Here is a 25089-nt window from a genome sequence, read left to right as displayed (position 1 = left end):
TGCTATAAAAGAATACAACTCAGGAATAGCTAGGCAAAAGAGACTCGTAGGGCAATGTGTGAGGAAAGAATCATGGAGCTTCCATGCTCTCTCTGGCTGCATCACTCTCCTTGAATCTCCACATGCCCACCAACCTGGAAGCTCTCTGGACCCCATCCTTTTGGGTTTTTATGAGGTTTCATTACACAAGCATGACTGATTAAATCACTGGTCACTAATGACTCAACTCAATCTTCAGCCCCTTTCCTCTCCCCAGAAGACTGAAAGGTCCAACCCTCTAACCACCTGGCTGGTTCCTCTGGCAACCAGCCCACATCCTTAGGTGCTTTCCAAAAGTCACCTCATTAACATAACAAAAGACACCTTTATTGCTCTCATTACTTAGGAAATTCCAAAGGTTTTAGGAGCTCTGTGCCAGAAACTGGACAAAAACCAAATATTTGTTTCTTATTATAAATCATAATATCACAAGTGTCACACTGCACAGGTGAGCTTAAGTCCAGTGAGTTGAGGGAAATCTGTGCACCAATTTCAGGTTTCTTTCCCTGTGGTACCTCCCTCTGTGGGATTTTGTTCCTCAAGTACCAACTTGAAAGCTCCTAGTCCAATTTCTGCCTCCTCAGCCCAGTAAGACTGGTCCTTTTGTTTGAACTCTACTCCCCCATATGGCAAATTGGGAGATGACCTTAAGCAGAATTTGGGGTGAATGTGGAGCTCACCTTGAATGACACCCTTTTCTAAAGAATCACAGGCTCTCATATTGTACCTGCATAATTTTTCATCGATACCCTCGAAGCACTGTTTTATATATTTCTATCTTATATAGTTTCGATTTACTGGGAAGTTTAGTCTAGTAACTCTGTCATGACCAAAACCAGAACTCTGCAGCTAGAATTTGACCTTATATCTCACTGGAACATTGTAACCACCCATTTAGGGCTCAGGGTGAGAAGGTTCAACACAGGAAATGCTGCAACCTTCCAAAAACAACTTCAAGATTGGTTATTTCAAGAAAATGTTTTATGGGATATAATATGGCAAGTGAGCCCCCAAAAAAAAAAATCCAAGTATGTTCATCCCAGGGCTGTTGGGATTTGAATACAAAAATGGCCAAAAGGAGGAGACTGATTAAATAAACACTGGTCAATCCATACATTAGAATATTCTGCAGATAAGGAGGTAGAAAGACAGTCATGATGTGACATTATTTGATCAAGTGATTCTATAGAAGCATGGCAGGACAATCTTGGTTTTTCATAATGTTACATGAATGTATGTGCATGTATGTACATGCAAGTGTGTAAAGAAAAACTTCTGAAAGTAGAAACAGAATTTAATCTCTGAGAATTTATTTTTATTTACTTTTTTCTTTCTTTGTATATATCTTTTTCTAATTTTTCTACTGGTCTGAAAACAGATCATCAAAATTAAAATTAAACCAAATGGGCTACTTTACATGGGATTGGTAACCAGAACTGGCCTCAGACTCTTTCCTGAATCTGTCAGGTGTCTAAAGGGAGGATTGGGCCCTACCAGCATCTGCCTGTTAGTCTCAGGTCCCAAAAGGGGCCATTTGCACTGTCATTTGGATGAAGCCCCAAAAAGTCCCATCAACATTTGCATGAATGTTTTTGACCCATCAGGGGGTGTGAGGTAAGTGTCAACGTCCTGAAGACCTATCCCAGCCCATGCCATATAAGCAGAAAGTTCCAACCCAGAAACACGCCCTCCACATACTCTAGACCATGTCCATACTCTGAGGGACATGTCCATGCCATCGAACGTATTGTTTCCTGCCAACTCAGGAAGAGTTGAATCCCAAATGAGAATCATTATCATCATAAAACTCATCAGCATAATGGTGACCATTTATGGAGCACTTCCAATATGCAGAGTGCTGTGCTCAGTACTTACAACAAGGCTGAGAGGAAGGTATGGGTGTGTATCATCCACATTTTCCAGATGAGGAAATTGAGCCTCCAAAACTCTGCATTGCCCAGATTGTCCAGCAAGTAGTAGGTGGCAGAGCTGGGATTCCATCCCAGGCCTGTCTGTCTCTGAAGCCAGTGCACATCATCACCAATGCCTCCTGTAAAATGAGGATAATATGTCCTCCATACAATGTCATGTGGTGAAGCAACTTGCCCTAAATCCCACAGTCCCACACCTGGTAAGGAGTGGAGGGCTTCAGAGACTGTTCTTGCAACTATAACATTGTGCAGTCTCTCACAGCGGCAGAGGGCAGCTCTACTGGGGAAGACTGTGTCCCTGCAGGAAAAGCTGCATGTCCAGCTCCATTGGCCTTGGGGAGCTGACTTCATCTCTTGTACCTTTCATTTCTTGCTCTATACTATGTGGAAAAGCATGTCTCCTCTCTGAAATTCACTGGCCCCATCTGTAAAGTAGGTCCGCATGAGTTCTGTAGCCACCATAGACCCAAACTCTGGGGAGACCCCCTCAGAGAATGACCCCATAGCTGACCCTCTCTGCCTGCTTCCCTACAGGTACCTGACCCAAGATGCTAAAGGTCTCCAGCCTCTTCATTCTCCTCTGTGGGCTGATTGCTTCATCCTCTGCTCAAGAGGTCCTCTCCAGAGTTTCTTCCCAGATCACTGATGGTGAGGTTGTCTTGCCTTGGGTCATACCTGGACTGATCAAACCCATAGGCCTCTCCTAAAATTCTAGACCGTCAGCCAATGTGGGTTAAGTTCTAATTAGCATAGTGTCTGGGACACAGTTAACATAATGAATCATTAGCTGCTCTGATCATCACATTACTATATTTAATCCTGTGTTCCCAAGATTCCCTCTTTCCTGTCTCCTTGCCCTGATTTATCTATTAAAACCCACCATCAAAAGACCCAGCCCTACCTGGACTGGCTCCTGTTCACCTTTCCTACCACCCTCCCCACCACCAATCACTGGCTCCCCTTCTGCCACAGTAGCCTCCTCAACACATAAAGCACATCCCAGGACCTTAGCACTTGCTGGTCCCTCTGCCTGGAACACTCTTCTGGCATCAAGTCTCCCTTCCCTTCTTTCAAGTCTCTGCTAAAAATGTTGCATTTGCAGAAGACATTTCTTGACCTCCTTGCATAAATTACCACCCTCACTCAATATTCTCAATTCCTCACTCTGCCTTTTATTTTTCCCTCATGACAGAAATAGCTTCAGTAGAATGCACAGTATGGCTGCAGCGGTTAAAATACTGAAAAATTTTTTCTAAGCTCCTTGGAAAGTAGCCCCTGCTCAGAGATTCCCTAGGTGGCCCCCTCTCATCACCCCAACCATCCTATCTTAATCCCAGGACTCCAGGCTTCTCACCAACCAAAATCTAATGAGTCAACACCTGGCACAGCCCGGGAGCCACAGAACCAGGCTACAGAACTATGGTTGACATCCTCTCTGGTTGGTTGGTGCCTATGCCCAACTGGTTGTTGAATATTTTGAAACCAGCCCCCTCATGGCACTTACCTGCACTTGACTCACACATGCCCCTTTATTCACTACTTTATCATCTCTTTCCCCTCATCCCCACCAGAATGCTGGCTCCACAAGGGCAAAGAATGCTGCCTATTCTCACTGGTACAGCCTGGAATGGCCCTGGCACATAGTAGGACTCTAAAAATATTTGCTGAATGATTGTGTTGGGAACTTGGCCCGGCACCAAGCAGACCAGGGAAACTAGGTGAATGAAGAATAAGCACCACATGTGGGACATTCTCAGAGGTCAAGGTTGCATCCGAGAATCTTTGGCATCTAAATGTCTAATGGGAGGTCGGGGGCGGGGGGGATATGTTTTTCAGCTTTGACACAAGGACTCCTTGGTATGAACTTTCTTCCCACCCTGCAGACAATTGACTTCCAGGGGCCATTGAAGGATATCTTCAGCCTTGTCCTAGGCCACCAGCTCACCAATGGGGAAGCCAATTTTATGTGAGTGGTCTTTGATCACAAACCCCCGTGTCCAGACTTGGTTTATTAGCAGCCTTCTGGCATTTTCTTGACTCTACAGAGCCCCTTCCATCAACTAACAGCCTTTCCAACTCTAATGGACTAAGACCCCCTGGTTGGGAGAAATTCCTACTGGGAGCAGAGGCAGAAGCTAGGGAGGTGCTAAAGACAGGGGTCCAATCTCTTTGTCTGGGAAGAGAATGGCTGCTCACCAGCTGTGAGAGCACCACCAGTGTCTTCCCCTATCTGAGTCTCAACTTCTTCCCCTATTAAATGGGGAACTATAGCATCCAACCCTACAGGACTGTTGTGAATATTAAATGAAACAACACATGAACCATGCTTACACAGCTTCCTGTCCTCAGCAAGCCCCCAGTCAGCAGAACCAATAACAACAACCTCTACAAATAACGATATGGTAATCATAGTAATCAGTGTTATCTGACAACCAGAGTGTAGAAGATGCAGGTCCCTTGTCTTAGCACGTTCAAAACTACTGATGATTCCCAGCCTCCCAGCCTGCTTCTCCTCCAGCCCAGCCCATTTTAGCTAATGAAGCTCCATCCATCCTGCTGCTCTGGCCAAAACTCCTGACATCGTCCAACACCCCTCTCTTCACTCACACCCCCATGCAGCCTGTCTGCAAACTCTGTCAGCTCTACCTTCAAAACACACCCAGGGGTCTGACCATTTTCTCCACCTCATCTGGTGTGAACCACCAGCATCTTCCCCTGACTTGTGGTCCCAGATTCCACTGCTTCCACTTCAAGCACCCTCCCCCATTCCTTGCACCAGTATCCAGAAGCATCTTTCTGAGAAGTAGGCCAGACACTGTAACTCCCTTGCTCAAACCCTCCAATGTCTTCTAGTTACTCTTAGAACCAAACCCAAAAGTCTTACCGTTGTCCCACAAGGCCCCCTGTGACCTGGTCTTGACTGCCCTCTCCCTTTCCCCCTGCCCACCTGCCACCTGCCATGCTGAGCCTATTGCTGATCCAGCCTCAGGGCCTAGGCACTTTGTCTTCTCCCTGGTCCTTTCTTCCTCTGGCCATCTTTATGATCTACCTGTACCCTCACTCATTCATGACTCTGCCCTAGTGTCACCTCCTGTAAGAAGCCTTCCCTGACACTCTGTCTAAAATGTCACTATTCCCAGTGTTACCCTCTTCACCTGATCCCACCAGGCTTTTTCTTCACAGCACCCATCACCCGACACGTTCTGTATGCATTCACTTACTGGGTTTATGGTTTTACACACACACACTCTGCCCAAGCATGAGCTGTCTATAGCTTTCAGTCTTCTACTTTATTCATATTCCAGCCTGCTTGGTGCTGGCCAAAGGGCTAGACATGATGACCATTCTGTGATGCATTAAGGCAAGAGGTTTTTTTGTTCAGGGCTATATTCTCAGTGCTTATCTCACATGGCAGCTGTACAATAAATAACATGATTAATGAGTCAGTAACTATCTTTGCATACATTCAGCCTCTGCTCTGTAGGGGACCTGCCTTTACACAAAGTGGGGCCCCCAGTGGCTAGAGCCACAACCTTCCCTGCTTTTCTCACACAGGGTACAGATGAAAGACCTTCGACTTTTTCAGGTCTTCATTGAGACCTCCCCTGACTTCAAGGGGATTGATTTACGGATGCCATTGGCGTTTTCCATACAAATAAAGTAAGTAACAGCTGCAAGTCACTGGTTCAATCCTGTACTTTTGCACAGGTGTGTGGGGGTTTGGGAAGTAGCCATAACTAAAGGGTGTCCAGTATAATCTTAGCAAGGCTCATTGTGTGGTTGGGGTAAAACACCCTCCCTCTCCAGGCCTGGGTCACTCTATGGGTAGAATTTGGAGGCTGCAGAATAACTGAATGCTTCCAAGCTGGGGTCCCTAAAGCAGATTCCTTTCCCTGCTTTATCCAGAGAACCCCACCTTCATTTATTTGGACTTCATGAGCCCACTCAGTCCTGACTGAATACAACTTAAGACGAGAACACAGAATGTGCTCTAGATGGCAATGCCCCTTGGCACCATTGCCTAGAGATTGTCCACAGATGTGTTTTGTTTGGTCTGCACTGGTGTCTTCAGAGAGACCAGACATTCCTCAGGTCACCACAGCTGTCGCCTCTCCCTGTGAAACCAGCCCCTGCTCTATCTGATTCGTTTCCATATCAAGCCTGGTCCTGGAGGCAGTGGAGTTGGTGACCTCTAGAAGAGTACTTTCCAAATTCAGTCTCTCGGTTTTGATAAGATGCCATACTTACAATCAACCTTTTCCTTTCTAACTGTCCCCCAAGCCAGAGATAGTGGGTATTAGGTATACACCCCGAATGCAGACCTACCTGGCTTATCCACTGGCTGGATGGCCGACTTGGAGAAAGCCATTCCCATTCTCCAGTCCTGAATTATCTCTTTTGAAAGATGAGGAAATGGGGGCGCCTGGGTGGTGCAGTCGGTTAAGCGTCCGACTTCAGCCAGGTCACGATCTCGCGGTCCGTGAGTTCGAGCCCCGCGTCAGGCTCTGGGCTGATGGCTCAGAGCCTGGAGCCTGTTTCCGATTCTGTGTCTCCCTCTCTCTCTGCCCCTCCCCCATTCATGCTCTGTCTCTCTCTCTGTCCCAAAAATAAATAAACGTTGAAAAAAAAATTAAAAAAAAAAAAGAAAGATGAGGAAATGATCTCAACAGGGTGATTTTGAGAGTCCTGTGCAAACCAGGGGAACCTTCATTTTAGAAACAAATGGGAGTAAAATAAGCTCTGAGGTTCTCTCCCACCAGCCTTAATACTTCCCTCCCACAGGTTTCCGGCTCTTAATCCCTACATATTCCATGTACGGACAGATATGAAAGTCCAACTTTACTTGGAGAAGGATGTAGACAACAGATACCAACTCACCTTTGGGCATTGCAGGATTGTTCCTGAGACTGTATGGATCCAATCCGGAAATTTGTGAGTTCTCCATTTTTCTCTCTCTGCATCCAACTGGTTGTGATGAAGTCCCAAGGAGGCTTCACCTGAAACACGTCAACACCAAAGCACACCTTCCAAATGAGTCTTTTGTGCATATGGGGATGTATGTCCTACAAATAGAACTTCATAGAATTAAAAAATTTTTTTATTATGGAAATAATATTTTCACTGATATGAAAAGAGGTTCACTGAATAATAGCACCAAGGACAAACAAAGCAGGCTCACTTGATTATTGGTTGACATTTAGGTTATTTCTGAATTTTTTGCTATTATAAATAATCCTGAACCTTTTAGTGCAGGAAATTATAGATTCGTGAAATGATTGAAAAAGTATAAACAGTTTTATGACTTTCAAATTTGAAGGTATATAATAGTTTTAAGGCATTCCACATCACTTACCAAATACCTCGCCAATAGAACTGAAGTGAGGTGTTTCTGGCTGGCATTGGTCACTTTCACCCTATAGCCAATCTGGACCAATTACTCTCATGTTTACAACTTTTCTCTTCAGTAGGAAATTTCAGCAGAAAATCCCATGGGTGCCATTCTCTTGACTATCAGTAGAGCAAGGATGTCATCATTTGTGTATTAGTCTGTGACCTCTCCTCTTCAGAGTAACTGTTTTCAGAGACTTGCCCTTTTACTAAGTTACCTTCTACATTTGTAATCTCTTTTTTACAATATTCTTTGTAAGATTTTTTAAAATTTAGGCTCACATCTATGATTAACTGCAGTCAAATGCTCTACCACTGAGCTATACCCCCATGATTAACTGAATCCAATAGTCATCACCAACCTATTGTACACCGTGTCTTTTTCATTCATGAATTTTATTTTGATTCATTTCACAGTTGCTCACTGTTTTAAGAAAGATCTGAGTGTGGAATCTTTTCTGAGCCCTTACAGGTCTGGTAATGTCCTCCTGTTCTGTTCCAGATACAGTGTCCTTGACTCACAGCCATTCTGCCCAACTCTGTCAGTGTGGCTCCATATCTTTTGATATGTTGAAGAAAACCAGTTTTTCCTTTGAGGGAAATCTGAGTCTTCAGGCTGGAAGTGATAGATCAGCTGATTTTTATGTAAGCTTTTTATAGAATAAAGACACAAACACTTTGCCTGAGAATGAGATTTACCCTCACTTGTAAGGATTACAAACTGAGCCAGGAACATGAAGACACATTTACACTGCTGTTTCCTGATTTTTTCTCATCTCCCCCAACTGAAGAATGATATTACACTATTCCTTCTATTAAAGCATAACTATCAGGCTAAGGAGATAAGTTCTATTGGAACATAGATAATCAGAAGAATGGGAAAGCATGCCAGAAAGAGAGTGATCAGGATCTAAAAGGGTGGTAGAAGCTGAAAGCATTCCAGAAGAGAAGAATGAAATAGGCAAGGAGAGGGAGGTGATGGGGAACAATGATGAGGGCAAGGTGATTTAAATTGAAAGATTAATTTCAGGGACACCTGGGTGGCTGAGTCGGTTGAGTGCCCAACTCTTGATTTCGGCTCAGGTCATGATACCAGGATCGTGGGACTGAGCCCCATGTCAGGCTTCATGCTGAGCATGGAGCCTGCTTAAGATTCTCTCTTGCTCTCTCTCACTCTTCCTCTGCCCCTCTCCCCTATTCGTGCTCTCTCTTTCTCTAAAATAAATAATAAATAAATTAGAAAATAAACAAATTAAAAGATTAATTTTAAGGAGTCCTAAGAGGTAGGTTGGAGCAGAAGGGCAAGCCTAGGTATGGAGCGCCATGGAAACAAGGAGTTTAAATAATGTGGGGTCAACTAAATACATAAGTGATGTAAAGAAAGGAGGGTTTGGTGGGGTGTCTAGGTGGCTCAGTTAAGTGTCTGACTCTTGACTTTGGCTCAGGTCATGATCTCATGGTTTGTAAGTTCAAACCTCGCATCAGGTTCTGCCTGACAGCACGAAGCCTGCTTGGGATTCTCTCTCTCCCTCTCTCTGTCCCTCCCCAACTGGCTCACTCCCTCGCTCTAAATAAATAAATAAATAAATAAATAAATAAATACTTTCTAAAAAAAAAAAAAAAAGAAAGGAAGGTTTTGGAGAATTTAATCTGTTCTACTTTCATTCTTCATTTAGCATCACCCCAATGAAAAACTTTATTGTGGAAAACATAGAGAGAGCCCTGGGAAACGTGATAATCCATAATTTTGGAGCAAAAGTAAGTATACAAACCCAGACTCCTTAAGTTTTTGACTCTGAGACTCAGAGCTTGGCGGATTGTGTCTTCTTAATAAACTGGAAGGAAATCTTCCAGGAAGGAGAGTTAGGGAGAGAGGAAGTGGCATTTATGAAGCTCCCATTCTGCAGCCAGCACTGGTGAAGTGCTTTACGGATATTAGTTAATTCTTCAAGTCAAAATCAGCATCTGTGCGACTGGAGATAAGTTGATAAGCCTCTTCAAGACTTAGTTTCCTTATCTGTAAAATAAGTATAAGTAATCATAAAAATTAACAGCTAATATTCGTTAAGCACACAGGCACTGTGCTAAGGATCTTACATGAATTTTCTTACCCTACAAACAGTCTCATACTCTAAATAACAATATTCTTTCCATTTGCCAGATTTAAGAAAAAGTTCCAGAGATGGCCAATGACTTATCTAAGTCACATAGCTGCCAAATAGCTCAGCTGACATGTGACCCCAAGGCAGTCTGTCGCCCAAACTCCCCTACCTGGTCGTTCTCTAGACTAGGATGGCTTAGAAGGAGAGTTTGCCTTGATTGCCCCCTGAATATTCAGACACCATTGGTAGAGTCCTCCTTCTGACTCTTGCATATTTCCTTGTCTTTCAGATGTGTCCCTTCATTAATTCATGGCTTTATAACCTGAATCCGCAAGTGACTAACCAACTGATTAGTAAGTGCTGGTGGTGAGAAGACATAGGAACACCCAAGGAGAAAGCTCAGACCCCTCCTTCACTCTTTTAATCTCCTCTCCCCTAACACTTCCCCCAGACAAAACATCCCATCCCTGATGAAGCAGAATGGTCCCTACTAATAACAATCCTCATTAACTCAGCTGTCATTTACTGAGGAAGTCCTGTGCGCTATTCCCAGGGTTAAGCACTTTGCCTTCACTAGCCATTGAAACTCCACCACTAGCCAAGAACATGGTGGTTTCAATTCTATTCTGGTCCCAAAAGCCTAGAGAAAATGAGATATAAATGGAAGCTACTCTGGGGGAGAAAAGCTGCCTGATTCCTCTTAACTTTCCTCCTAGATTAGATGATGCTACATTATGAGCAGAAAATTGACCTGGTTTCAACCCAAAGACTGCTTCCTTCCAATAGTCTCTATCTCCAGGCACCCAAAGTTTCCATGTCTGCCAGAAGCTAAAGCAGATAGCTGAAGCCCCCAGCAGGAATCTGAAAACCAACAGAATTTCTGGGTTGAAAGGACTCCCCCTTCATTCACTGAAGATTCACTAGTCCTTACCAAGTGCTAGATGCTGGAGTTTCTAAAGTTCCTTTAAATGTCTCTCCTGACAAGCGGTTTTCTGGCCTCTCCTCACATACCTCTATTGACAGGGAGCTCACTATTTATGAAGTAGGAAATTTGAGGCAGTTAATCTGGATGAGTATTAAAGCTCCCAAAGTTTGGTTCCCAGATTCACCCAAAGTAAATGTGAGTGGGGCAGCTCAACCAATACTGATATTGGGCTAGCATTCTGGAGAGGTGACCAGACAAATGGGGACCCAGCTGCTATAATGCCAACTTCCCCCACCATCTCATTTCAATGTACAGATCTTCAGTTATTAGTTTGGAAGGGAGTAGCTGTTCCCAATTTACGGATGAGGAAACCAAGGTCCAGAACTGTCACTGAGGTGATCAGAGATACCAGCAACTAAGCATAGCCTCCAGGCCCAGCCTTGTGACTCCAAGCATTTGATTCATTCCCTGACCCTGCTCTGCCCCCATTTGGAGCAGGAGAAAGCTCCTTTGGCCTCTCTGGTCCTCCTTTACTCCCACTGTCTAAGGTATTTGTTTGCCTTCTAGGTCTGCTGCTGCAGCATGGCACATACCAAGCCACAGTCGAAATATCCGCAAAGTAAAGGAGCCATGTTTGCACCAATCTGGTGAGAGATCAGAGCATATGTCCATTCCTTAGTGATGACACTTGGCCTTTAGGGCCATTATAAATATGTCATTTGTTCATTCATAAAATTTCAATTAAGCATCTACTATGCGCTAACTGCTAGGAATATGGCCGTGAATAACACAAAGACTCTGCTTTCCTGAAGTTTGTATCCTAGTTGGGTGTGCTGACAATGAACTAAGAAATAAATGTATAGTCAGCTAAATTCCAGAGGGTGGTGGGTACTATGCAGAAAACAAAGTGGGGTGTGAGAGAGAGTGATGGGTGGGGGCAGAGAGGGAGGCATCACATTAAGAGAATATAGTCAGGCAGAGGGCTCTTTGAGATCTTTCAGCTGAGCCCTGAATGATAAGGCAGAAGTTGTGCCAAGACCCAGTTGTGCCAAGATCACAGACAGGAAGATAAGCATGTGCAAAAGCCCTGAGACAGGAATGAGTCTTCCTTTTGGAAGCAAGAAAGGGGAGCAATGTGGCTGAGATGTGGAAGGAGCTCAGTTATAGGAGATACCCTTTAAGGTTTCTGTAAAAGAAGATGTTATTATTCATGCATCAGGTATTTATTTACAACTATTCTGTGCTGAATACACTCTGCTCAAGTATCACCCTCTTAGATCTCTCAAAAAAAAAAAAAAGCATATCTGCCACTCTCTTCCTTGCTTATTTTTCTTCATAAAATTCATTATTATCTGACTTTTTACTATATTATGTGTTTCTTTTCTGTCTCCTCTACCAGAATATATATTTCATGAAAGCAAGGACTTTTTCTTTTTTTTAATTCTTATTTATTTTTGAGGGAGAGAGAGAGACAGAGCATGAGTGGGGGAAGGACAGAGAGAGAGGGAGACACAGAATCTGAAGCAGACTCTAGGCTCTGAGCTGTCAGCACAAAGCCCAACGTGGGGCTTGAACTCACAAGCCATGAGATCATGATCCAAGCTAAAGTCAGATGCTTAACTGACTGAGTCACCCAGGCACCCCAGCAAGGACTTTTTCTATTCCTTGTTTTATCCCAGGTGCCAGGATTACAAAAAATGAATTAGACATGTCCCTGACTTCAAGAGTCCCAAGTCTAGTAAAGGATAAGACAAATAAATAGGCAATTTCATATGCAGTAAGGTGTTCTGGTTGGAGTGCTCTGGAAGTAAGGAGGCAAGATCCAGTAGCACTGCCTGAAGACTTCCAAGAAGACTTCACAGAGAACACAGCATTTAAACTCGATGTTGAAGAATGGTTGAGAGTTTTTTATGGGAAAATGCATTAAAAGAAGAGGATACATGATGTGCAAATATACAGGAGTAGGAAAGAACCTGATGCTCTAAACAATGGGAAGAAGCTTTAGGTGACTGGTCATAGGAGTCATGGAGGATGGAGGCATCCTCCTCTGAGGGCCAAGGAGAAGTGTATAGTGAACTATACATGTGCTTTCTAAAAATAAAGGTTCACATGATGGAGTGAGCCACCGAGAAGAAGGTGAAATCCATGAAAGGGGGCATAAAAAACTGAATGGCCAATGCCATAATGGAATCTATGTCTTTGGGCTGATAGCTTAGTTATGTAAGATTCTAAAGTAATCTTGTCCAAATAGAAATATAACACAAAACACACACGTAGCTTAGAGTTTTCTAGAGATGAAATTTTTATAGGAAAAGGAAACAGATTATTATTAATGAAATGTTTTACATTCCTTTTTTGTGCTAATTCTTTGATATCTTGTGTGCATTTCATAATTATAACACATTTCAATTTGGACTAGCTGCAACTGAAGTACTCAACATCCATGTATGGCTAGTGGCTGCCATATTGGACAGTGCAGTTCTAACTAACTTGCTGCCAGCTGCAAAACTTTGAAAAGCCTAGAGCATTCCATTTGTACCCACAAAAACATCTAGGCTGCCACCTAACACAGCAGCTCCAACTGTGCCCCAGGTTATATTCAGTCGACAGACATATTTGGTTCAACCTAGAAAGTATTTTGTAAATGTGACTATGTTGTCAATATTAAAAGTAAGAAATATATCTTTTGATCAAGCAGGACATCTGACAATATTTTACATCCTTGTGTCATGAAGTAAGGCAAGGTGAGAAGGAAGATTTATCTTATCTGACGAGAGAGAGTACAGGGAACGCAGCAAATTTTTTTGTCCAGGGATAGGCAGTGGATGGATGTACAGACTGGAATATGGTTCAGCACCATGGAGAGTGGACAGCAGTACCAGAGGGAAGTGAGATGGGGAGAAGAGGCTCTCAGCTCTGGTTTACAGCCTCCTTAAAAGGGGGTAGAAAAAAGGCGCCTGGGTGGCTCAGTAGAGTAAGCATTCAACTCTTGATTTCAGCAAAGGTCATGATCCGATGGTTAGTGGGTTCAAGCCCCACCCACCTCCCCCATGGGGCTCTGCGCTGACAGCGAGGACCCTGCTTGAGATCCTCTCCCTCTGCCCTTCCCCTTTTCTCAAAAAAAGGAGGGTATGCAATTGACTAATATCTTGATTATCTCACACAGAATCAGGTACTGCTTGCTGATCTCTTTGGAATATCCTCCACACTTCAGACCATCACCTGTATGGCGATGATCCTAGATGTTCATGTTGATTATTCAGCTGCTACCTGGAATTTCATTACCGACCCTGGACTCAAGGATCCCTACTTCTCTGGGTATGGAGGCTATTTCCCTGTAACTTCTCACCAGAATCCATGTGCTGATTCCCTGTAATATCTTCACAATAAAAAAATTTTTTGCAGCTCTGAGCTGTAGGCCGTCCTGCCTCCATAGTGCAATGTGGACAGGGGCACAGATAGTCAGAGATGGTGGTGGGTCTGATCGTGATGATAAAAATTTGCACAGTGGAGGAGGATGCCTAGGTTAATTTAATCTTTATATCAGAAATACTTCAACACTCTGGTCTGGAGATTCCCAAAAACTAAGGAATAAGTCTTCCTGTCTTGTCTGAGATGTTTTCTGGAAGATTCTGTGACCTTAGGTAGCTCCCCTCTTTGGGCCACAATCTCCCCACTGTGAAGTGAGAATTTTGGTCTTATCCAGTAAGTCCTTCAGGCAACCTACAAAGTTGTGGCTTATGGAAGAAAACATATCTTGGCCCTGGTAACTCCATTTTTCTTCCCTATATCACCAAACTTCTCAAGAGACATATTGCTATTCATTCTTTCAAACTTCTCACCTTTATCTAGTGCTCAATTTTGGATAATCTGGCTTATTTCCCCAACTCAAAATAACTTACTTTAGGTCATTTATAACTTCCTTCATGGACAACACCAGTGAACCCTTATTCAGTGTTCATGTTCCTCAAGTCATTACAAATTAATTTTGGAAGATCACTCCAATCTACTCCCCACCTGCTTCTGCTCCTTTTTTTTTTTTTTTCCTTATCACTACCTTGATTCATGCCTGGCACTCTTCTGTGCGTACATACATTACATCATTTGCTCTTAATAAATTGTGTTTTTATTAAGCTTTTAGCTCTTGATTACAAATCTATCTTTCTGTACTCTGATTTGCAATGCTGGGTCTGGGACTCTGAAAACCACCTATCTTTTTTACCGGCTTGCTCCTTATTAGTATCCTTTACTAGAGGGAGATTGCAAGGCTGAAAGAGGAGAAAAGAAATCTCCTCTCTTCTGTTTGCTTCCTGTTCCTCTAACCATCACCCAGCAATGGTTTTTCACCCAATCAGGGAAAGGTGGATTCAGTGTACAAGTTGTTTGTTTGTTTGTTTGTTTGTTTAATGCTTCCAAACCAGCTTTATTATGTTCCTCATAATATTGCACCAGCCAACAAGAGTCCCTTCTTCAGAAGTCTGTTTCCCAGTTCCATGGGGTTTCTCCTCCAAGATCTTTAAAACTCATCCCAACCACCTTTGTTGTCACTAGACCCATAACTAGGTTCAAACCTCAGCATGCTCCAAGGGAGCAAGAATAGAGGATAAAATAACTTATATACTCAAAATAATTACCTTTTTTGCCGATTTATATCAGCAGACATGAGGAATATGTATAGCAATTGATTCCAAATATGTTAGACCAAGGAAGATAGAATATAACACTGGGTTGTTCCTAATTAATTGATGAGTGCTTTTATCAAAGATTCTGGGTTTAATATTAGATCACATAGTTAAAAATAGCTTTGATAGTTTACCGTATTGGTTATTGGAAATTGAACTCAATAATGATCTTCATTCAGGGCGACTAGGTTGCTCAGTTGATTTAGTGTCTGACTTCGGCTCAGGTCATAATCTCACTGCTCATGAGTTCAAGCCCCGCATCAGGCTCTGTGCTGACAGCTGGGAGCGTGGAGTCTGCTTCTGATTCTCTCTCTCTCTCTCTCTCTCTCTAATATAAAATAAAACATTTAAAAAATGGCCTTCATTTAATAAGGTTGAGAACTTTCTAGGTACAATATAAGTAACTAATCTAAAGGCTTGGGGAGATTGGACTGTTGGAGTGGATTGATCTTTGCCAACATATATGTCCCAAATTACATCTGAGAGGGTCCAAAGGACAATCTCTTCACTAAGATATTGAAAATTACATTAGTTAAGGGTACCCACATCCTTGAAAAGATCTGTGGTGGCTGTTTTCTGGGAGCCACCACATCTGGGAGATGCTGCCATTGAAAAGGATTCCCTGGGGGCGCCTGGGTGGCGCAGTCAGTTAAGCGTCCGACTTCAGCCAGGTCACGATCTCGCGGTCCGTGAGTTCGAGCCCCACGTCAGGCTCTGGGCTGATGGCTCAGAGCCTGGAGCCTGTTTCCGATTCTGTGTCTCCCTCTCTCTCTGCCCCTCCCCCGTTCGTGCTCTGTCTCTCTCTGTTCCAAAAATAAATAAAAACATTGAAAAAAAAATTTTAAAAAAGAAAAGGATTCCCTGATTTCAATGGGGGACAGTGAGATATACAAGTAACAGAGAGCAAGTGGTGGAGCTTAACTGGCAGAAACAAGAGGGCATGCTTATTGTAATGGGTAGCAAGGATGAATTGGTAATCAGAGTATTTGGCAATTGCTAATTGATCACAGTTTTCCTAGAAAGGAAATCGTCACACCTGCTGAATGTTAATTAAGAGGATCTCCCGGTTTGGAATCCAGAAACTTGACTTGGGTTGCCAAAATTGAAAGTCAGAGCCTTTCACCCAATTTGCAGTTAAAAGCCAGTTCAGAATCAAGAACCCCTTGATTGAAGGGGAGGCAAGGGATCCTGGAATATTGCCACAGCATATGCTATAAATCTTCCTTCAAGTATTTCCCAAACTGGCCTGTTGACATTTAGTAGAATCATAGTGCACTGTGTAAAAATACCCGGAACTGGGGCGCCTGGGTGGCGCAGTCGGTTGAGCGTCCGACTTCAGCCAGGTCACGATCTCGCGGTCCGGGAGTTCGAGCCCCGCGTCAGGCTCTGGGCTGATGGCTCGGAGCCTGGAGCCTGTTTCCAATTCTGTGTCTCCCTCTCTCTCTGCCCCTCCCCCGTTCATGCTCTGTCTCTCTCTGTCCCAAAAATAAATAAACGTTGAAAAAAAAATTTTTAATAAAAAAAAAAAAAATACCCGGAACTTTTGGGGATATGAGATACTGGATCTCTGAATTTATGCTATTTTCCAGGAACCCAAAATACCTTTATGGTCCAGCAAATCAGGTTTGTGTTTGTCAAATGATAAGTGGAGTTTTGGCATAAGTTTGATTCAGAATGGCCTGATAATTACACAGACCCAGTCTGTGATTATTTCTCCAATTCTTTAATGTCTAATTGGAATAGAAATAATTCGCAACTGGCAGAATCCCCACTTGGCTCTGTGATCCATGGAGGGAGAGCTTTCGGGAGAGGAAAGGCCAAGTGGAAACTCCTGGAGCTTTCTCTTGTAACAGGATAATAAACCAAAGCAATACTACACCACTGGGGAACTGGAGAGACAGAGACCATCATTTTAGTTTGAGAGTCAAAAAGATGCTGATACTTGTATCAGTCAGGATTAATGCAGAGAGAGAGAGACAAAGAGAGGGATGAGAAGGAATCGACTTACATGAATATGGGGGTTGACTAAGCCAGACCAAAATCCATAGGTCAGGCTATCAGGAAGGGAAAATCAAGCACTGAAGCTGCTGTCCACAGGAAATATTCCTTCTTTTTCCCTTCCTCCTCCTCCTCCTCCCTCTTCTCTCTCTTTCTCTCTCTCTCTCTCTCTCTCTCTCTCTCTCTCTCTCTCTCTCCCCCTTTCTCCTTCTCTGCCCTCAGCATTGCTTTTAAGTCCTCTCAACTAACTGAATTAATCCTACCTGCATTATCTAGGATACTCTCCCTTAAATTAAGTCATTTCATTATGGACTGAAAACTCCCTTCAGAGAAACACCTAGGTTAGCATCTGATTAAATAACTGGAGACTGTAGCCTAACCAATTGGACACACTAGAAAAAAAAAAAAAAACTCACAATACTTATCCCATCCTCATTTAACAAGACTGTTCACTGTCTTTAAAGTCAATCCAGCCTCTGACACCTGGGATTCACTATTGCCCTTGGAAACATTTTTCCTTCTATTCCAAGATGTAGGGGACATCAGAATTGGCTTGCCTTACCTGGCAGGGCTATCAGCACACCTTCATAGTTTTTCTCAGTGCTATTCAGCAATCCCGCTCTCTACCATAATATAGTTTACAAAAATCTTGGTCATATTGACATCACAGAGCATCACGTATGTCCAATACATTATTAACATTATGCTGATAAACTTGAGGAGTAGGAATTAGCAAGAATTTAAAGGCATCAGTAAAATACACACAAGCAAGAAGATGAGATGCAATCTCATAAAAGCCCACATTCCCACCACTTTGATGAAGTTTCTGCAAGTACAATGGTTTGGAGCATGCCAGGATATCCCTTCCAAGATTAAAAATAAATTGTTGTGCCATGACAATGCTTATTCTTACAAAACGACACAAAGTTTCACTGGCCATTTTAATTTTTTTTAAACTTTTAAGGTAATATATACCACAATTAAAAGTATTATTCTGATGCATTTACTGAGTAACTCTTAAGGGACCAGTTTGAGTAGGAATCAGAGCAAGAAAAGGCTTTCCAGCAAGCAGTACAAACTTCTCTACCACTTTGTCCTTATGACCTAGGCAGAACCAATTATACTTTCAAAGTATCTATGGCAAGTGAGGATGTTTCTGGATGTACTAGCAGCTCTAATAGGAGAAACACAGCACAGATCTCTAGGACTTTGGATAAATGCCCTATCCTAGTCTGCAGATAACTGCTTTAACTTTGAAAAATAGCTCCTGTCTTGCTACTGAGTCCTGGTAGAGATGAATACCTTAGCATGGGATATCAAATAACCATGCAATCTTAGATATCCTTCATTGATTACATGAAATCTGATCTATCAAGTTTGTAATATGATGTATTACATTGATTGTCAAATGCTAAACCAACGTTGATTTCTTGAGATAAAGCCCCACATAGTCATGATGTATTACCCTTTCTATACATTTAAATCTGTTGAAGTCACTAATATGTTACTGAGGATTTCTGTCTCTATGTCATAACAAATGTTGGTCTGTAGTATTGATCTTAGTCTGTGTTTGGTATTAGGGTAAGGCTGCCTTCATAGAAGGACTTAATAAGTACGCCCTCCTCTTCAATTTTCTGGAATAGCTGGGTATAATGTGGTGTTTGGTATGGAGCAATCTCGGCCTAGAGTTTCTGTGTCCTAAGGTTTTTATCCACAAATTCAATATCTTTAATAGATACAGGGCTTCTCAGGTTATTTATTTCTTCTTCTTTTTTTTAACTTGTTTTATTTTTTTATTTTTTAAAATTTCCATCCAAATTAGTTAGCATATAGTGCAACAATGATTTCAGGAGTAGATTCCTTAGTGCCCGTTACCCATTTAGCCCATCCCCCCTCCCACAACCCGTCCAGTAACCCTCAGTTTGTTCTCCAGATTTATGAGTCTCTTCTGTTTTGTCCCCCTCCCTGTTTTTAATATTATTTTTGTTTCCCTTCCCTTATGTTCATCTGTTTGTCTCTTAAAGTCCTCACATGAGTGAAGTCATATGATATTTGTCTTTCTCTGACTAATTCCGCTTAGCAGCATACCCTCTAATTCCATCCATGTAGCTGCAAATGGCAAGATTTCATTCTTTTTGGTTACCGAGTAATACTCCATTGAAAGATATGCCACATCTTCTTTATCTATTCATCCATCGATGGACATTTGGGCTCTTTCCATACTTTGGCTATTGTTGATAGTGCTGCTATAAACATGGGGGTGCATGTGTCCTTTTGAAACAGCACACCTGTATCCCTTGGATAAATGCCTAGTAGTGAAATTTCTGGGTCATAGAGTAGTTCTATTTTTAGTTTTTTGAGAAATTCCACACTGTTTTCCAGAGTGGCTACACCAGCTTGCATTCCCATATTTATTTCTTCTTGAGAAGCTTTAGTAGTTTGTGCTTTTCCAAGTTCAGTTTTCCTGAATGAACCCAAATATATATATACTTATATGTGTGTACATATATATGTATGTGTATATATGTATAAACCTAAAACCTCTTATAAACCCTCTAGAGTGTATCACATATACATATATATGTGTGTGTATGTATAAACCTAAAACCTCTTATAAACCCTCTAGAGTGTATTTATTTAAAAAAAAAAAGTTCCTAGAAGCAGCAAGAAAAAAAATTCAACTAATCTTGGCTCAGAGGTTTCATTCAACACAAGGAGCTTGGTGTGGTGAGTGTGTGGTGAATAGAGGAAAAAAGGAAAAACAAACAGACAAAAATGAAAACACACAGTACAGAGATGTATAAAGTAAACAGGATTGGCCTTCCATCACAACTGGTCCAAAGAGACCACAGACCCCAGTCAGCTGGTCCAGCAGGACTGCAGGAAAGCCCTAGGAAATATATGCCTCCCTCTTTTCCAATTTCCTTTGCTGTTCTCACAATTCACATCTCCAAATGTTGTAGTATCAATTGAGATAAAGTTATTCATAATATTTCCTTATTTCCTTTTAATACCTGTAAAGTCTGGAATGCTGTCATTCCTCTCATTCCTGATGCTGGTCATTTGCATCTTCTCTCTCTTTTTCTGAATCTACCTGATTAGAGTTTTATCAATTGTATTAATCTTCTGGAAGAAACAGCTTCTGATTTCACTGATTTTCTCTAATGTTTTTTTTTTATTTCATTAATTTCCATTCTAACCTTTATCACTTCCTTGCTTCTGCTTGCTTTGTTTTTAGTTGACTCCTTCTGATCAAATTTCTTACAATGGATACTGAGGTTGGATGTGCACTTTAAGAAGGACTCAAGCCCATTTCCTCCTCCCCACTGGCTGACATTTAAGGCAGGCGTGCCTCTGAATAGCTGGTCACTGTGAAGGGCCTGCCTCCCTCCTTTCCTCCTGAGAACATCTCCACTGGGTAGGACCCCGGGCTTCACAGGGCCAGTTCCTGCCCCCTAGTGTTTCAGAGCCTTCATGGTTTTGGTGAGACCTGCAGTCTTCACTCCCCCTGGTAGGTCAACTCCAGCTCACTGGCAATCTTTGACAGGCTGAAGGGCAAGGGCTGTGGGCGAATTTATCAGAGACGAGACAGAGCCTACAGAGCCAGACAGCCTGGCTTTGAATCCTGGCTCCACACTCACCAGTGCATGTCCCCGGGCAAGTGAGTTCATCTCTCTGTGCCTCAGGCTCTGCATCTGGGAGGTGGGGCAATAACAACACAACCCTCCAGGGCTATTGGATTCATGAGATTAAGCTACCAAAAGCCTAGAGCAGAGCCTGGCGCAGAGTAGGGGCAAAATAGGAGTCTGCTGCTGTTCCTCCTGCCTCTCCTTGCAATGCCTGTGAGGGCCGTGGGATCGTGTTGGGGAGCAGAGTGGGGTGTGGGAGGGGGAGGCCCAGGAGGAATGAGCGACAGCTCCTCTGATCTCCTTTCTGTGGGTCTGGTTGCCTCGCTCCTGCCCCAGCCCCACCTGCCCTGGCTGGTGACTTCAGGGATCTGACTCAACTTCTCGGTGCCTCTGCAAAGGGGGGCCAATCACAACAGTATCTACCTCAGAGGGCTGTGCGGGGGATTAAAGAAGCGATTAAAGGAAAGCACTTCGACTGCCCCTTGAGCACAGTCAGCTCTCAGCAAATGGCATCATCATTCTTATTTCAGCTCAGTGGTTCTCAGGCACCATGTACAGCAGAATCTCCCAGAAGCTTATTCCCAGGTCCCACCTCCAAAGGCTGACTCAGTGGCCCAGGAATCTGCATTTTTACAAGTCCCATTTGTCCTCTCAAAAGCACTGCAATGCACCAGAAACGCCAGCTTTTCCACCTTCCCTACTTCGCGCCACTCCAGAACCCAGAAGAGACATCCTCATCATCCTTTTTCAATCCCAATGTTCTATTCAGATGGCACCACACTCCCTGCCTACCTTCCACACTCTTTTCAAGTAAATTTGTCTTTGGGTTAAAGTTCCAGTCGTAGACCTCTATGAATGTTAAAAATATATATTTCTACAAAAAGTGGAATAAATGAATGCCTACATGAATAGTGAATTCCATTCCACAGAAGAGTGATTCCCAAAAAATAAACCAAACCAGTCCACCCTGCTTCGTTAGGTACAGGAAACTTCCACCATTCTGCTTCCACCCATTCTACTGCCCCCTGGAGTTTCAGGAATTCTGCCTTTGGCTGGGGACCTGGAGCTGCCTTTGAGCCCAGAGAGCAGCTGTGGGAGGAGTCTGGAGTTGGCAGGGAGGGGGATGTCTTTACCCAGCTATAGGAGGGCGCTCACGTGCAAAAGCCTACTTGGCCCTTGGTTCAGCCAGGGGAAACTCCTGCCTCCTTGTCATGCTGGACACCCCCTCCCTAGAGCCATGGACGTGAGCCTGGGCACCTGGGCACCAATTTCTAACCCAGTAGACCCAGCCACACCCATTTTCCTTTGCTCCTCCAATCTGCTGAGCCCTTTCCCATCTCAGGCCCTTTGACCTTACAGTACTATCTGCCAAATGTGTCGTTCCTCCATCTACACCCAATGCAGGCTCTGTCTCCTCCTGGACTCAGCTCAAATGTCACCTTCTTGAGAGACCTTCCCTACTCATTGCTCAAAGTGGCCTCCCTCCTATTCTCAATCTCACCCAAATTTCCCCCCTTGGTATACAATTTGTAATTATTCCATGCATTGTTTATTTTGTCTTATTCTGATTCTCTCCCCAGACTATAAGTCTCTAGAGAAGCTGTGTGTCTGTTATTGCCTAGAGCCAAGCACAGTGCCTGGCACATTGTAGGCCCACAGGAAGTAATGGTTGACTGAATAAATAAATTTTATCCAAGTCAAACTCCTTGAAAGCCAGTTACCAGGAGAGCAGGGGTTTTAACTTGTGTCAATGGTCACGGCTTAAGAGGGTGATGGAAATCCTGCTACTATCAGCAACATTTTTTAACCAGTTTTTACATTATTTTTTCTGGACAAACCAAAGTTGTCATCACATTTTGAAAATGCTCCCCAAAAAGGTAAAGAAGCTTATTCTAAAGCAAGTTATTTGAAATAGTAAAGGAAAGGGCTACTAGATGAGGTTTGGGGCAGCCAGCAGCTCCACCTTCCAAAGGAAACCTCTTACTCCTCTGGTCAGGGACAGAGAGCCAGAGAGCCTGCCGGGTGGCAGCTCGTCCTGGTCCCAGCCCAGAGCTCTGTAGGCCTCTGGGTTTCTCTATGTCCCCAACCCCTCACGTGTGGAATGAGATCACACATGGAGCAGGCTTAGCACAGTGAATGAGGCCCACCAAATAAACGTCAGCGGCACCATCGCTAGAGGTAGCTGCCTGGGGCAGGAAGGCAGGCCGTGGGGGAAGAGGAAACACGGCACCAGCTAACTTGTAGGCTTTTCCTTAAATTCCACTCTGTCTCCTCAGGGAGGTCGTTTTTCTGATAACCCCCCTCCCCACTTGTCTGGTGTCCCCACCCCCCACACCCCGCCAGGTATGGGAGCACCATGAGGACAAGGAAATCCAGGGCTCGTCCCAGAACGGTGCCTTTCTGCTCCCTCCTCATGCACCAGGCTTGGAAAGTCTACATCCTTCACCTGATCATTTCTTTAGACTCAGTGGCCCTGAGCACCACATCCTGCAATGGGGCAGGACTGACAGCCCTCCCCACTCCCAAGTTCAGACCTTCAAAGAGCCAAGGACAACAGGTTTGTTCCTCCCAACGGTGCCCACTCTTCTCCAATTTTCTTGACAAAAAAATAACAAAATCCTAACTGGTTACACAAGATCAGGAAGACTGGAAAAGTACATTTTGAGGTAACTGATATTCTACAAACATCCCCAAGGGGAGCGTGAGCCCTGCAAGAGGACATCAATTCCGGAAAGCCATCACCCTGAACGAATGCTTTAGTTATGATCTCTTACAAAACTGGATGTGAAGTGCCCAAGGATGGCCCCAGGGCTTCATGAGATTTGCAAAGGACCCTGAACATTCTCGGGGCGGGGGTGTTGCAGAGCACAGGAAGTCAAGAGTACCTTTGTCTTGGGATTTCACAGCAGCTGAATTGTGGGACCCAGACCATGCCCCCACCCCCCCAGGCCTGTGTGGCTGCCAGGAGTGGGAGCAGATGAGGGACAGAGTGTTAAGAGGTAAGGTCAGAGAGAACAAACACCAGGGGACCCTGCAGGACCTGGGAGGCATTGAATGGAGTTTGACATTTGCTCTGTGAGCAGTGGGAAGCTTTAGAAGTTTTGAGCAGAGGAGGGCTGTGATCTGATTAATGTCTTGAAATGGTTAGGCAGGCTGCTGTGTGCAAAACAGATTGTGGGTGGGCAAGGAAAAAAGCCACGAATTCAGGTAGGGATCCCCATGCGATAATCCAGGCCAATGTAATGGTGGCTGAGAAGGAGTTATTAGATGTGGTCAGATTCTGGAAGTGTTGACAGGACAGATGGATAGTGGGTCATGAGGAAAGATTAGTTAAGAGGGACTCCAAGGGCTGGGGCCAGAGCAACTGGATGGATTATGGTGCCATTTCTTGAGATGTTGAGGACAGGAGGATTTGTGCTGAATTCTCTCTGACTCCCAACTTCAGAACAATGAAATAAGAGACAGGCTCTCTGTCCCTCTCCTATAAATCATATCCATAAACCATCCATCCATCCATCCATCCATCCATCCAATCATTCATTCATTCTTATCATTTAACAAACATTAGTAACTACCATGCAGTAAACATGGGAGGCATTGGACTCACACCCTGCCTTTATAACTTGGTAGGGGGTTTAAAGATCAGCCATTCTCACTCATTCAGTCATTTAGTCATTCAGTCACTCAACAAACATTCGTTAACCCTCAATTCCTAGCAAGCAAGCATCATGGTAGGCATTGTGAATGATCTTGCCCTTGAGAAAGTTCTAGTCCAGGGGAGCCTGGGTGGTTCAGTTGGTTAAGCATCTGACTCTTGATTTCAACTCAGGTCATTATCTCACAGTTCATGGGATCAAGCCCCGTCTCTGGCTCTGCACTGACAGTGCCGAGCCTGCTTAGGACTCTCTCTCTCTGCCCCTCCCCCACTCATGCTCACTCTCTCTCTCCCTCTCTCTCTCTCTCTCTCAAAATTAATAAACACTAAAATAAGTCCTAGTCCAATTGGAGAGCCTGAAATTAGTCATCCTCAGTCACTCATTCATTCATTCACTTAGTGTAGAATCCCCAACATCCAGCCTGTGCAGGGGCTGGGAGACAACTCCTGCTGGATGACCCAACAGTGGGCTCTCCTGGGCGTATCCAAGCAACAAGGTCCCCCTCTGGATCTCTGGCCCTCCCCACAGGGTTCCACCTTCTGCCCTCACCATGGGAGCAAATCCCAGTGGCAGCTGCCAGAGCCCATCACAACACCTCCCCACGGCATGTTCAGGGATAACTCTGGTGTCATCTTTCCACAGGAAACCATGAGTCCACTCATTCAGGCAGTCACCCCCACAGCCACCCATCTGGGTACCTTCTGACCCTTCTTGACACCCACAAGTCCCAGAACCTGAG

General features: G+C 43.9%; 1 protein-coding gene and 1 long non-coding RNA gene across 2 annotated transcripts; one reads left to right on the top strand and one right to left on the bottom strand.

Moving 5' to 3' along the window:
* Nucleotides 1–2518: 2518 nt before the first annotated feature.
* Nucleotides 2519–13644, top strand: LOC115510195 (latherin-like). Its single transcript, XM_030309796.1, has 8 exons — nucleotides 2519–2618; nucleotides 3807–3936; nucleotides 5526–5630; nucleotides 6753–6902; nucleotides 9035–9116; nucleotides 9750–9813; nucleotides 10953–11032; nucleotides 13552–13644. Exons 1-7 carry the CDS (start codon nucleotides 2519–2521, stop codon nucleotides 11006–11008), a joined length of 687 nt encoding a protein of 228 aa, XP_030165656.1. The 3' UTR covers nucleotides 11009–11032; nucleotides 13552–13644.
* On the bottom strand, nucleotides 6630–9370 carry LOC116738001. Its single transcript, XR_004343466.1, has 3 exons — nucleotides 9131–9370; nucleotides 6849–6967; nucleotides 6630–6656 (listed from the first exon to the last, which is right to left on the bottom strand). It is a non-coding gene; the product is annotated as an uncharacterized LOC116738001 (long non-coding RNA).
* Nucleotides 13645–25089: the final 11445 nt, after the last annotated feature.

This window comes from Lynx canadensis, chromosome A3 (assembly GCF_007474595.2).
Source record: "Lynx canadensis isolate LIC74 chromosome A3, mLynCan4.pri.v2, whole genome shotgun sequence".
Lineage (NCBI taxonomy): Eukaryota > Metazoa > Chordata > Mammalia > Carnivora > Felidae > Lynx > Lynx canadensis.
Note: the sequence above shows the minus strand (reverse complement) of the source record. Positions and strands in the feature narration are given on the sequence as shown.